The 12,730-nt window shown below is 37.5% G+C and overlaps 1 protein-coding gene across 1 annotated transcript in view; it reads right to left on the bottom strand.

The window, feature by feature from the left end:
* Window positions 1-12,730, bottom strand: part of LOC306888753 (B-cell CLL/lymphoma 9-like protein) — a 51,420-nt gene that overhangs the window by 5,238 nt on the left and 33,452 nt on the right. Inside the window, exons 4-5 of the mRNA XM_079447187.1 lie at window positions 5,105-5,230; window positions 264-429 (exon numbers count right to left, since the gene is read on the bottom strand). Of these exons, the coding sequence (XP_079303313.1) occupies window positions 264-429; window positions 5,105-5,230 (292 nt within the window). The remainder of the gene's footprint in view (window positions 1-263; window positions 430-5,104; window positions 5,231-12,730) is intronic.

Here is a 12,730-nt window from a genome sequence, read left to right as displayed (position 1 = left end):
AAAAACGGTTTCCTATGATTTTAATAGTTTTCTATTCAGTCATGTGACAATGACTTGTAAAAGCACACTCCTACACCTGTTAAAAGAGTGTGGTGGAAAATTGGCTGCAAAGATGATACGTGCATATAAATCAACTCCTTTGTTGTGGCTTTCACAGAAATTTCCGCCTTAGACATGGCAATGTATGGTAAATATCCCATTTGTTCAAAACAGTCTGTCAAGCTGCAGAGACTACTGGCACTGAACAAAGCGATCATACTGACCTGTTGGCTAGGCTGGTGGTGAAGACATACACTACTTGCTGAGGGGGACGAGGATGCAGATCTGTGCGATTACCAGGTCCAACTAGTGCTGGACCTCCTGGATCACTAACATGGCCTGTGGCAGATGAACCAGAGTGGCCCTGACTAGGACACATCACATGCTCACCTGTGGAAAAAAAAAAAAAAAAAAGAGTGGTAAAATATTTGTAATGGCAGAAAATGTATCTTGTTACATACAGTATTTATACTTTTACATAGGTCACTTGATGTCATATGTCAAGTGTTGTTTTTTTTTTTTTTACAAAATAACATTTCACATTACAAACACTGGAAGCAGTGATTCACTTGTAAACATGTATGCCCAACCATAATTTTAAGAGAAGATAAAAAGCAAAAACATTTTTTTGATAAAATACATAAGAAATATTATTTATTATTTAAATAATCATACATATTAAAACTGTCAGAATATTATAATTATAATGGAATATCAATCCAATAACCTAAATGTTCCAAAAAACCACAAGGAGGAGCTAAATCCCACAGAAAACTTCCCAGACCTTCAGTTCCATGAATGTTTGATGGCTTAGCATTTACGTCATACATTTATGTGGGCAGATATGAAACACTGAAGATTTGTACAAAATGAAAAACAAACAGGCCATTCTGTCTCATGAATGTCACACAAAATGAATTTCTGAAACCTTGATTCATCTTAATGTCTTTAAAATTTTGATATGACTCAAAGTCAAGGTTACAGAGCGGGACATTTTGTTTTTTTTAAAGGGCAATGCAGAGTTTGTTAGGGGTGTTGTGTTGCGCTTGTGCGGGTAATGTTTCACGACACACCTTCACATGTCTATACACAGATAAGGAAGGCAGAGCTTACTTCACAAGAGGGGACAATAGCTTTTAAAGCTCAGTTTCATACGTCTAATATTATTAAATGGCAAGTTCACCGTCAAATGCTAACAATACACTTTTAAATTTATAATATTTCAACTGCTTTTTCATATACAAATGACACTATGAGTTGTAGTTAATGCCTTAGAAACCATACTAAACCCATGTTTAGTAATCGTGAACTCACTGGTATAGAATAATATCACAAATAGAAGTACAATACAGCTGATTGATGCCCCAAGTTTTCTTCTGTTTTATCAATAACTGTAGGCAATTGTCAGTCATGAGCAGTAGTTTTAAAGTTATATTTAATTTACTCCTGATAGTTCTCCAAACCCCCACACAATGAGGTTAAGGCATTACATTTACAGCCTCAGTTACCATTCATTTTTATTGCAACCTTTTTTTATATATACTGTACAGTGAAGGTTAATTGTGACAAAGGCTGACTTTAATATACCTTCATTTCTTTCAGAATGTTTTTTTTTTTGCGCCATAAAAACTGATGTTTATATGGACTAATATGGAAGCAGCAGTGCAGTTCATAACCATTAGTGGGGCTGTTTGTGTTTCTATCTGTTTTTTGTTTGCTATGCAACAAGTCTTCAAATGCCTCTTTCTCAGCTTCCCTCTGGTACAGAATAGCAGGTAGCACAGGGCGCACTTACACTCCAGGATTGTGGTCAGCAACTGACAGATGCACAACCATACTCAGACACACACACACACACAGAATGTAAGGCTTTGAAGACAACACTAAAGCAGTCAGAGAGTATAAGTGTGAAGTGTCGCAGTGGAAGACGAATGACTGTTTTAACATCTGATGGCTGGCCAAGATGTAAATGGTGTGCATTTATAAAAGTAGTTTTGTTAACTTGTCTATCAACATTCAAACTTTAAGCTAATAAAACTAATTTTCTGGTCACGCTTTAAAATTTGTCTTGATGAACTTTTTATCATGTATTTATTATTTGTGTGTGATATAAATCAGTTTATTTATATTTCAACAATCATACTTTTCTTTTTTCTTTTCTTAATATACCTTTATTCATAATAGTCTCTATTCACATTTCCGCGGTTCTCAGAAGTGAAAGTCGTCATGGTTGAGTAAACTGTTACAGTGGTGAACAGAAATTACAACAAATAGGGGAAGATGGGGGAAGAAGCCCCCTGGTATAAGATGACCCCACCCACCTTTAATTGTCCTCATGACCACAGATGGTGACAAAACTCACTTCAGCATATTTATAAATTGCGCACTAATTCATTTCATGAGAGAAATGGTATTTGTGAGAGTAATTTCATTAGAACAGTTTTGAGGTAGAATTGATAAAATCTTCTGATATTTGAAAATGATTAACTGTGTGTTTATATTATGTTGAATATGAAAAGTTTGTGTGTGTATTTGTTCACTGTAGACTAGAAAAAATAACTTTGATCTGAAGAAAGAAACAAATGTGACCCTGGACCACAAAACCAGTCTTAAGTCACTGGGGTATATTTGTAGCAATAGCCAAAAACACATTGTATGGCTCAAAATTATTGATTTTTCTTTTATGCCAAAAATCATTAGGATATTAAGTAAAGATCATGTTCCATGAAGATATTTTGTGAATTGCCTACTGTAAATATATCAAAACTTAATTTTTTATTAGTAATATGCATTGCTAAGAACTTAATTTGGACAACTTTAAAGGCTATTTTCTCAATATTTAGATTTTTTTGCACCCTCAGATTCCAGTTTTTCAAATAGTTGAATAGTTTCAAATATTGTCCGATCCTAACAAACCATACATCAATGGAAAGCTTATTTATTCAATGAAAATTGACCCTTATGACTGGTTTTGTGGTCCAGGGTCACACACGCACGCACACGCATATATATATATATATATATATATATATATATATATATATATATATATATATATATATATTATTTGTATTTTATTTTATTTTTCTGAAGTGTAAAGGTGGGGGTAAGATGGCCCCCTCAAGACGGGGCCCCAGGGACATCTTGCCACAAAATAATAGGTTGCTTGAAAATGTTAAACAAAGTGTTAAAGAGTGAGTGAGAGTGAATTGAAGGCATTAGATTTAGCTTACTGCCGCTTCAGGATGAAATAGAGAGAAAAGTATTATGGGGGAGGGGATATAGATATGAGAGAGAGCGAGAGAAAGAGAGAGAGAGAAAGAGAGAGAGAGAGAGAGAGAGAGAGAGAGAGAGAGAGAGAGAGAGAGAAAACGTGTGTATGTATATACAAAATGGGGATGCAATATATTTAATAAAGAAAATAAAAATGCAAAAGTACAGAATTTTCTGTGAGTGTTAGGTTATGGTATTTATAATTAATTACATTGCCAAGATGCACAATTTTACCAATTTAGTTACATTTTCCAAAAATACAACTATTAGGATTAATTTGGTCTTTAGATAATATGGTGGGGCAAGATGGTCCCCTTTCATAATTTTCCTTTTTGTGACCTTACAACTAAATTGTTAATTGTTTCCATTTGATTCCCATTCCTAATTAATAGTTAGTAAGGTAAATGTTAAGGTTGGACTAATGGATCTAAAATATGGTTACGCAGAATAAGGCAATATATTAATATGTGCTTTAAAAGTACGATATAAACGTAATACGCTAGAGAAGAAAATATGAGGGACTAGCTGTGTCAGACCCCAGGTGTCAAACTGACACCTCTGACCTCCTGTTCCTGTTTTCTTGATGTTTATGACACCCTGCTTATGGCAGTGGCCATATTGTGATCAGGATGTGGTTCGGCCATTTTGTTTTACCATGTGTTATGAAGTGTCACAATGATCTCGGATGGGTTGTTCCATCAAACATTCGGGTTGAACTTACGGTTGCGGGTTTGAGTCTCGGGCCGGCAGGGATTGTAGGTGGGGGGAGTGAATGTCCAGCGCTCTCTCCACCCTCAATACCACGACTGAGGTGCCCTTGAGCAAGGCACCGAACCCCCAACTGCTCCCCGGGCGCTGCAGCATAAATGGCTGCCCACTGCTCCGGGTGTGTGTTCACGGTGTGTGTGCACGTTGGATGGGTTAAATGCAGAGCTCGAATTCCGAGTATGGGTCACCATACTTGGCAGTATGTCACTTCACTTCTCTTCATATGGCCATAAATAGGGTGTCATAAACATCAAGAAACAGACATCAAGAAAACAGGAACAGGAGGTCAGAGGTGTCAGTTTGACACCTGGGGTCATAAATAAATCAATTTTGACAGCTAGTCCCAGCTAGTATATTTTCTTCTCGCTAGCAATATGCATGCACGTTAATAGTGAGAATTGGTCCTTAAAATAAAATGTTACCAAAAAATGTATTGATTGTGTTGGTCAGAAGAGAGAAAGATGTCCAATTTGCCAGCACTCCATCAGCTGTTGTGTTAAAAAACACCCATTAGCCAGCCCAGTATTTTAATTTTTTTGTATGTAATGCCAGTATAATATAACACAAAGTATAGTGTTATAAATATTAAAAAATAATGGGGGATATAATTATATAATAATAATAATAATAATAATAATAACTGTGGTAGTCTGTAAAAAGGTCAAGTACACTAAATTGTTTTCATTATAGTAATTCAGTTCAATCTTGTTTTTTAATTCTGATATATGAATGCATGCTGAATTACAACATTTAGCTATATATTAATTTTTTTTTCCTCACTGGATCAACAGCACTGTGTTTTTACAACAACGACGTCAACCAGACGTTTGTGTAAACAGTCTACAGGAAGAAACATTCATTAAGGTTTATAAGACAGTATTTATGTACAGGTTCAGGCAGGCAGGCTGTACTTTGTGTGTGTGTGTGTGTGTGTGTGTGTGTGTGTGTGTGCGTGTGTGTGTGTGTGCGTGTGCGTGCGCGTGCGCGTACGCGTGCGCGTGCGTGTGCGTGTGTGTGAACTCACGGTGAGTGGCAGAAAGGGGTTTCTCGTCCTCTTCCTCAGTTTCGGCCCCTGAGCACCATTCATCACCACTGTACGGCTGTTTTCTCTCCAGCACACACCGGCGTTTGCTGCGCATCACTCCCTCTACTGGACACCATTAGGAAAAACACAAAGACACAGTGATGTAAACATATTTAGAATCAATTACACATATTTATATAGGACAGTATGGTTTCTATCCACACTGATATAAGCCAGTGCCCACAATATGTCTCAAAAAGCAGATTTAAAACGGATAGCATTCTCACAAACTCCAGACACAGAGTACTCCAGAAGCGTTTTGGCATTTAAGCGGAATGAGAGGACACAAGGCCTCCAAAGCCTTCAAACATCCCCTAAACCTGAATACCAGACACAGCGAGGGAGAAAACAAGCGAGAGAGAAAGCTAAAATGAGAGAAAGAGAGCACAGCGTTAGGTTGTGGTGTCTTCGGCCTGTGCACGCCGTGTTGGCGGCGGGCAGAGATAAAGAGCTGACCTTTTCTGCATCCTCATTTGTTCCCAGCAGACATCAGTTTACGTAAATGAGCGAGTCAGCTCTCTCTCTCTGGTCTACTTTCTCTTTAATCATTGGCCCTTTCCAGGTGTGGCAGTCGAGTGGTCTGAAGTGGATGGGTGACTTGCATTTCATTTGAATGCCTTTCTGTTTGCTTTTCTATCGGGTGAACAATATATGTAGAGAAAGAGAGAGAGAAAGCCAAGAGAAAGAAAAGTTTCCCTGAAAAAGAGCTGGATAGAGACGATAAAGTTCTCACTTCCCCCATTTCTCATTCTCTCCGCCGCTATTTTTAACCAAAACTAAAAGTAAAATCAAGCATTCCTCCATATTTGAACCAAAAACTTTGACGACTTGACAATCCGTCATTGCTATTATGATTTTTTTAGTTATTATAATAATAAACATAAATAAAATATATATATATATATATATTTTTTTTTTTTTTTTTTAATATTGAAAAACAAACAAAAAATAAAACTAACAACGTTCATCATTACTATTGTGGAAAAAAAGAGAGATTTTTGGAAGTATTTTTCCTTTGAATTAACATGAAAAAATATTTTAGTGTACTCCAATAAATAGTAATTAGGGGTGGCACGGTACACAGATGTCACGGTTTGGTTACTATCCTCTAATTTTTGTTATTAATGTTACTATTATTATTATTATTACTGTTATCATTACTGTTGTACTTTTTTTTTTGATTAATTTATTAAATTTTTTTATTATTTTGTTTAGTTATACTTCCAAACCCAACACCCAGTCACACACACACACACACACACACACACACACACACACACTCATACTCACACAAACCATGTTGGCTGTCATGTATGTTTTGTTGACCCTGGTTACTCTGTATCTGATTTGTCACCTGTAAATAGCATGTTTGTTAACATAATAATAATTAAAAAAAAACTAAAAAAAAAACTGATGTCACGGTTTGGTACGTTACACATTTAAGACTTTCTTGAATTTAATACAATTTTATATATATATATATATATATATATATATATATATATATATATATATATATATATATTTTTTTTTTTTTTTTTTTTAATAATACCAATTTAAAAAATAAATTATATTTTCAAAACTACAATAACCCCACCTTCTACCTTCCAGACAGGTGTGCGTGTTTGTGTGAGAGTGTGTATGCACACACAAAAGAGCTTCAGTGCTATTACAGGAAGCCCAGATGACTCAGTTTCTCAAAATCACTCTATTGCCCCGTTATTTCCCCTGATCTCTCTCTCTATAATACACACATGACATACACAAAGCACCAGACAAATGGAAATAAAATAAAAACTGCACAATGAACCAAACAAAAAGAAATGGCACACACACAGTGAAAAGAAAAACACGCCTCCGCAATCCTGGAAGAGAAGACCTGTTATTACTTTTTATATTGGACAGAAGCAGTTTGGCTGAATCTCATGAGACCTGTCAGCAACACGCTCTGGTCATATTTCAACCCAAATCAAAAGAAAGAATACAAAGGTATATTTTGCATAGATAATATACATTTTCATGACAAATAAGCACATTCTCACCACCTACAGTTGTCATTATTGTAATTTAGTCATGCGAGTCTCATTCACTTGCACACACTCAAATCTAATCGCGCTGGCAGTGACAGTCACAATTCCAAGGAGCATGAGTTGATTCTTGCATCTTTGATATAATACATTATGCACTGCTGCATTTTATATCTAACTTTCTCCTTCCAGAATGTTCATTTTCAGTGGCATAAAGCCTGGTTAACATGGACTGACACCGAACAGCATCTTACCAGTAGTGGCATTCATAACTGTTACTAGGGCAACTAGAACTAGAAATGCAGACTAGCATTCGATCTGTATAGCAACTGCTGACATGCAGCGAAAAAAAATGTCATTGGTGGTGTGAACAGGGCTTCAAAGATGACAAAATTTTCATTTTGGTTAAGGATTCCTTTCATGATGCTCCTGGCAAACCTTTTTAATTAATCTTATTTATAACATTTAATTATTTCGGAACATCGTAAGAGCGATTTTTATTTTTTAACCATTTAAATAATTACATTTTATACATTTTTATTCTTGCAACAATGAAATATAATAACATAGACCTACTGATAAAAAGTTTGTTCACTTACATTATTTTCAAATTTGTATTATTAACAAAAAAAAAAGTTAATTTGTCTTTACTTTTAATAGGATACATGGAAAAAGAAGAAGAAAAAAATATATATATTTATATATACACAGTGCCCTCCAAAAGTATTGGAACAGTAAAGACAAAATGGTTCTGTTGGCTGTGGAGTCAAGACATTTGCAAATATGATTAAAAGATGAATAGGAGACAAAACTACAGAATGTCACATTTTATTATTAGCCGTTTCAACACATAGATGTTTTACCAAATAAAAAGAACAGCACTTTTAGAGTTCATCCCACTCATTGATGTGAGCATAAGTATTGGGACAGTTGAACATAAGGCAGATATAAAAGATTAAAAGCTATTATTTAGTTGCAGATCCCTTGCACACAATCACAGCAGTGAGTCTGTGACCCATAGACATCACCAGACTCTTGGTCTCATCCTTTGAAATACTTTTCCCAGCCTTTAATGCAGCCAATTCCAATTGTTGCTTGTTTTGGGGAGTTTTAATATGCCCTTATAAATTCCTTGATTTAACTGGCAGACTGTTTTGGGTCATTGTCCTGATGCAATATGAAGCACTTCCCAATGAATCTGGTGGCATTTTCTTGAATATTGGTAGGCAAGATGGTTTTGTACCCTTCCAAATTCATTCTGCTACTGTCATCATACATTAAGTCATCAGTAAAGTTGAGAGGATCTGTTCCAGAGGCAGCCATGCATGCCCATGCCATGACACCACCTCCACCATGCTTTACAGATGAGGCTGTATGCTTGGGATCATTGCAGTTCCCTTTTTTCTGGAATCCCTTTTTTTCCCAGTTCCCTTTTTTTCTGGAATTTTCATCACCCCAGCTTTCTGGAAGTTGATGGTGATTTTACAGACACGTCTTTTAGGATTCATTTTCACAGCTTTTATGATTTGTCTGTCATCAACTACTGCTGTTTTCTCAGCCGATCAGGTCGTTGTTGGTTGCTGGTGTCGCTGGTGGTTTCCAAACTCTTGATTTCTCCATGCCCTTTGTTTTTGCTAGAGCTCTAATCGACTTTTCTTTTAGCATCCAAATCACTTGCTTTTCTCTCAAAGTCAGCTCCCTTGTCTTCATCCTGGTTTGTGTGTGTCATCATCGAATGCAAGATTCAGAATGCAGAAGTAATGGATATAACTGATACGACACATTCCCTGCTTTTAATATCTGAAGAATTAATGCAACAGGACACAGCTGATCACTTAGAAAGACCTGTGAGGCAACTGCTCCAATACTTATGCTCACATCAGATAGAGGGATGAAACTCTAAAAGTGCTGAACTTCTTAGCTGGTAAAACATCTGTGTTGAATTACCCAATAATAAAATGTGACATTCTGTAGTTTTGTCTCATATTCATCTTTTAGTCATATTTGTAAATGTCTTGACTCCACAGCCAACAGAGCAATTTTGTCTTCACTGTTGCAATACTTTTGGAGGGCACTGCATGTGTGCGTGTGTGTGTAACATAGTAGAAGGCCTATGTTTTGTAATGCCTTTACAGCACTCCATAGCAAACATTTATTTATGAAATTTAATGAAAATGTAATGATTACTATTAATAATAATGGGAAAAAAGTAAAACTTCCACACCAACTACAATAATGAGAATGTGGGGGGGAAACTGTACTTAACTGTCTTGAAAATACAAATTAAAAAGTCTTACAGTTCTTCCTGCAAAAAATAATAATTATATAGTTATTTTTTTACTTTGGTGTTGGTGTGAAACGGACATGTTTTTGTCAGGACCACTAAACCACATAAGGGAACTTGTATGTGTGCAGTAAGGGACCTGTTTATATTCAGGAACTTGTTGCACAGAGTCTCCCTCCCCCTCTATTCTACTTCCTGTCTGAGCGCAGAGTCTCTCTCAACCCCCGCTCAATTAGAGAGCGACACACACAACAGGACAACCAACAGGAAAACACAAGCACTTGCACATTTGGTGCTGTTCCAGGAGCATAAAATCTGATACACACATATAAGCATGCACACACACACAGAAGTGCTCAGAAAGGTCAGGGCATTTTAGGGTTGCTGAAAACAGCCAGTTTCATCTTTACTGCGTTTCCAGTTGAAAGGGTAATTCCAGAAGTGTTGGCTTTTTTTAGATTGTTGATCGAGAGATACAGTGATACATGAGTAAAATAAGTTTGATTGTGCAGTACTTATTGAGTATCATATTGTTGATACTCAATAAGTTGATACTCATATTGCTGCTTCAAACGCTCCACCATCATTCCCGTCCCCAAAAAGCCCAAAATCACTGGACTTAATGACTACAGACCTGTCGCACTCACGTCTGTGGTCATGAAGTCACTTGAGAGACTGGTCCTGGCCTACCTGAAGGACATCACTAGACCCTTGCTGGATCCTCTTCAGTTTGCCTATAGAGCAAACAGGTCTGTGGATGACGCTGTCAATATGGGACTGCATTACATCCTGCAACACCTCGACAAACCTGGGAATTATGCAAGGATCTTATTTGTGGACTTCAGCTCGGCCTTCAATACCATCATACCTGACCTTCTCTCAGACAAACTGAGACAGCTCTCTGTGCCCTCCTCCATCTGTCAGTGGATCACCAGCTTCCTGACAGACAGGCAGCAGCTAGTGAGGCTGGGCAAACTCACATCCAGGACTCTCACCATCAGCACTGGCGCCCCTCAGGGTTGCGTTCTCTCCCCACTGCTCTTCTCCCTCTACACGAATGACTGCACATCAAAGGACCCTTCTGTCAAGCTCCTGAAGTTTGCGGACGACACTACAGTCATAGGCCTCATCAAGGACGGTGACGAGTCTGCTTACAGACAGGAAGTTGAGCAGCTGGCTGTCTGGTGCAGTCTTAACAACCTGGAGCTGAACACACTCAAAACTGTGGAGATGATAGTGGACTTCAGGAGAAACCCCCCTGCTCTCCCCCCACTCACCATCATGAACAGCACTGTGACTTCAGTAGAGTCATTCAGATTCCTGGGCACCACCATCTCTCAGGACCTGAAGTGGGACAATCACATTGACTCTATTGCGAAAAAGGCCCAGCAGAGGCTGTATTTCCTCCGCCAGCTAAGGAAGTTCAACCTGCCTCAGGAGCTGCTGAAACAGTTCTACTCTGCAATCATCGAGTCTGTCCTATGTTCTTCTATAACTGTTTGGTTTGGTTCAGCTACCAAAACAGACATCAGAAGACTACAACGGACAGTTAGGACTGCTGAGAGAATTATCGGTGCCCCTCTGCCCAGCCTCCAAGAACTTTACACCTCCAGAGTGAGGAAAAGGGCTAAGAAAGTCACTCTTGACCCCTCACACCCAGCTCACTCTCTCTTTGTACTGTTGCCCTCTGGCCGGCGCTACAGATCACTGAGCACCAGAACAGCCAGACACAAGAACAGTTTTTTCCCCCAGGCCGTATCCCACCTTAACAACACATAACACACCCCGGTACTGTACATCTGTAAATAACCCATCAAACCTTCATCTGTACATAGGACACATGCACATTCACAGTTCTGTCTATGGTCAAGTCTCTTTTCTGTATATTTTTATTTTTATTACTATTGTTATTCTTAATTATTGTATATTCTCTTCATTAGTGTTCTTATCACCTTAATTATATGTTGTCTGCACTATGTTTGTACTTTCTGTACTGGTAGCTCATAACACCAAGACAAATTCCTTGTGTGTGCAAACACACTTGGCAATAAAGCTCTTTCTGATTCTGATTCTGATTCTGATATGTGTATGAATGTGTGTGTGTGAATACCCTCCACCAACACCGTCTCTCATCGTGTCGTAGGTTTGTCTCTGGTCTGCCTGTGTGCGTTCATGTTTTTTGGTGGCGGTGTGGCTTTGCAGAGTGATTTGCAGGGAGGGCGGGATCTTGCTTTCAAAGCTAGCTTGCTGTTGTTAGCCACTCCGTAATCACCTACCCCACCTTTAATATACACTACCTAAACATTTTTTGTTTTTGCATTTATTTGATCAAAAGTACAGTAAAAACAGCAATAATGTGAGGCACCGCAGAGAATAGAGAGCATGGTAGAAGGGAGAATATTTTTTCAACGCATATTAATTTTTTTGGAATGCCAAAAGAACACATTATCCGAATCCGAACATATCTTTACGCTAATTTGTGCTGCGCTTGATAGATTTCATTGGTCATTATGGAAATGAGATGTTGCGCCTGTGTTCTTTAATTTGCACATTGTCAGTAAATCACCCGCAGAAATTTCCACACCCCTTGGCACTGTTTTGGAATTGCGCTCTCGCACTAATTTGTCCTGTTTAGTAAAACTGGCCGTTAGTATTGTTATCTGTGTGCTGCCTAATTGTGGAAAACATAACACATTAGGATTAAAAATGTGGGGTAAGAGTTTTTTTTTTCTTCTTTTTCTTCACAATAAAATAAAACAAAACGGTAAATAAAAACTAATTTATAATTTTACAAATGTTTCCACAATTTTACTCTGCAAAAACAGTTTTCAACATTGATAATAAAACAAACCATTATAAATCATTGAGAATGAGTAATTGAGCAGCAAAAAGTATAAATATTACAACAATTTCAGAAGGATCATGCACTGAAAAAAAAAGTAAATTTAACTTCGTTTATTTTGCACGCATATTTTTTATATAAAATTTAAATACGGAATTAAGTAAAAACTACTTAACTAAGGCTACGTCCACACGAAGCCAGATTTCTCCCTATCTGATCTTTTTTTTTTGCCTCAAATTCCGTAAACACGGAGTCGTCTCAGGAAATATCTGTGTCCACACGGAATCACTGAAAACGACTGAAAACGATGTAGTACACATGCCAGACCAATATGTGGCGCTGTAATTCTGCCACAGAGATACACAAAAACAGAGAAGAAGACTTGGACCATGTGCGTAAACCTTGCGCGCTGA

This window comes from Barbus barbus, assembly GCF_936440315.1.
Source record: "Barbus barbus genome assembly, chromosome: 22".
NCBI classification, from domain to species: Eukaryota; Metazoa; Chordata; class Actinopteri; order Cypriniformes; family Cyprinidae; genus Barbus; species Barbus barbus.
Note: the sequence above shows the minus strand (reverse complement) of the source record. Positions and strands in the feature narration are given on the sequence as shown.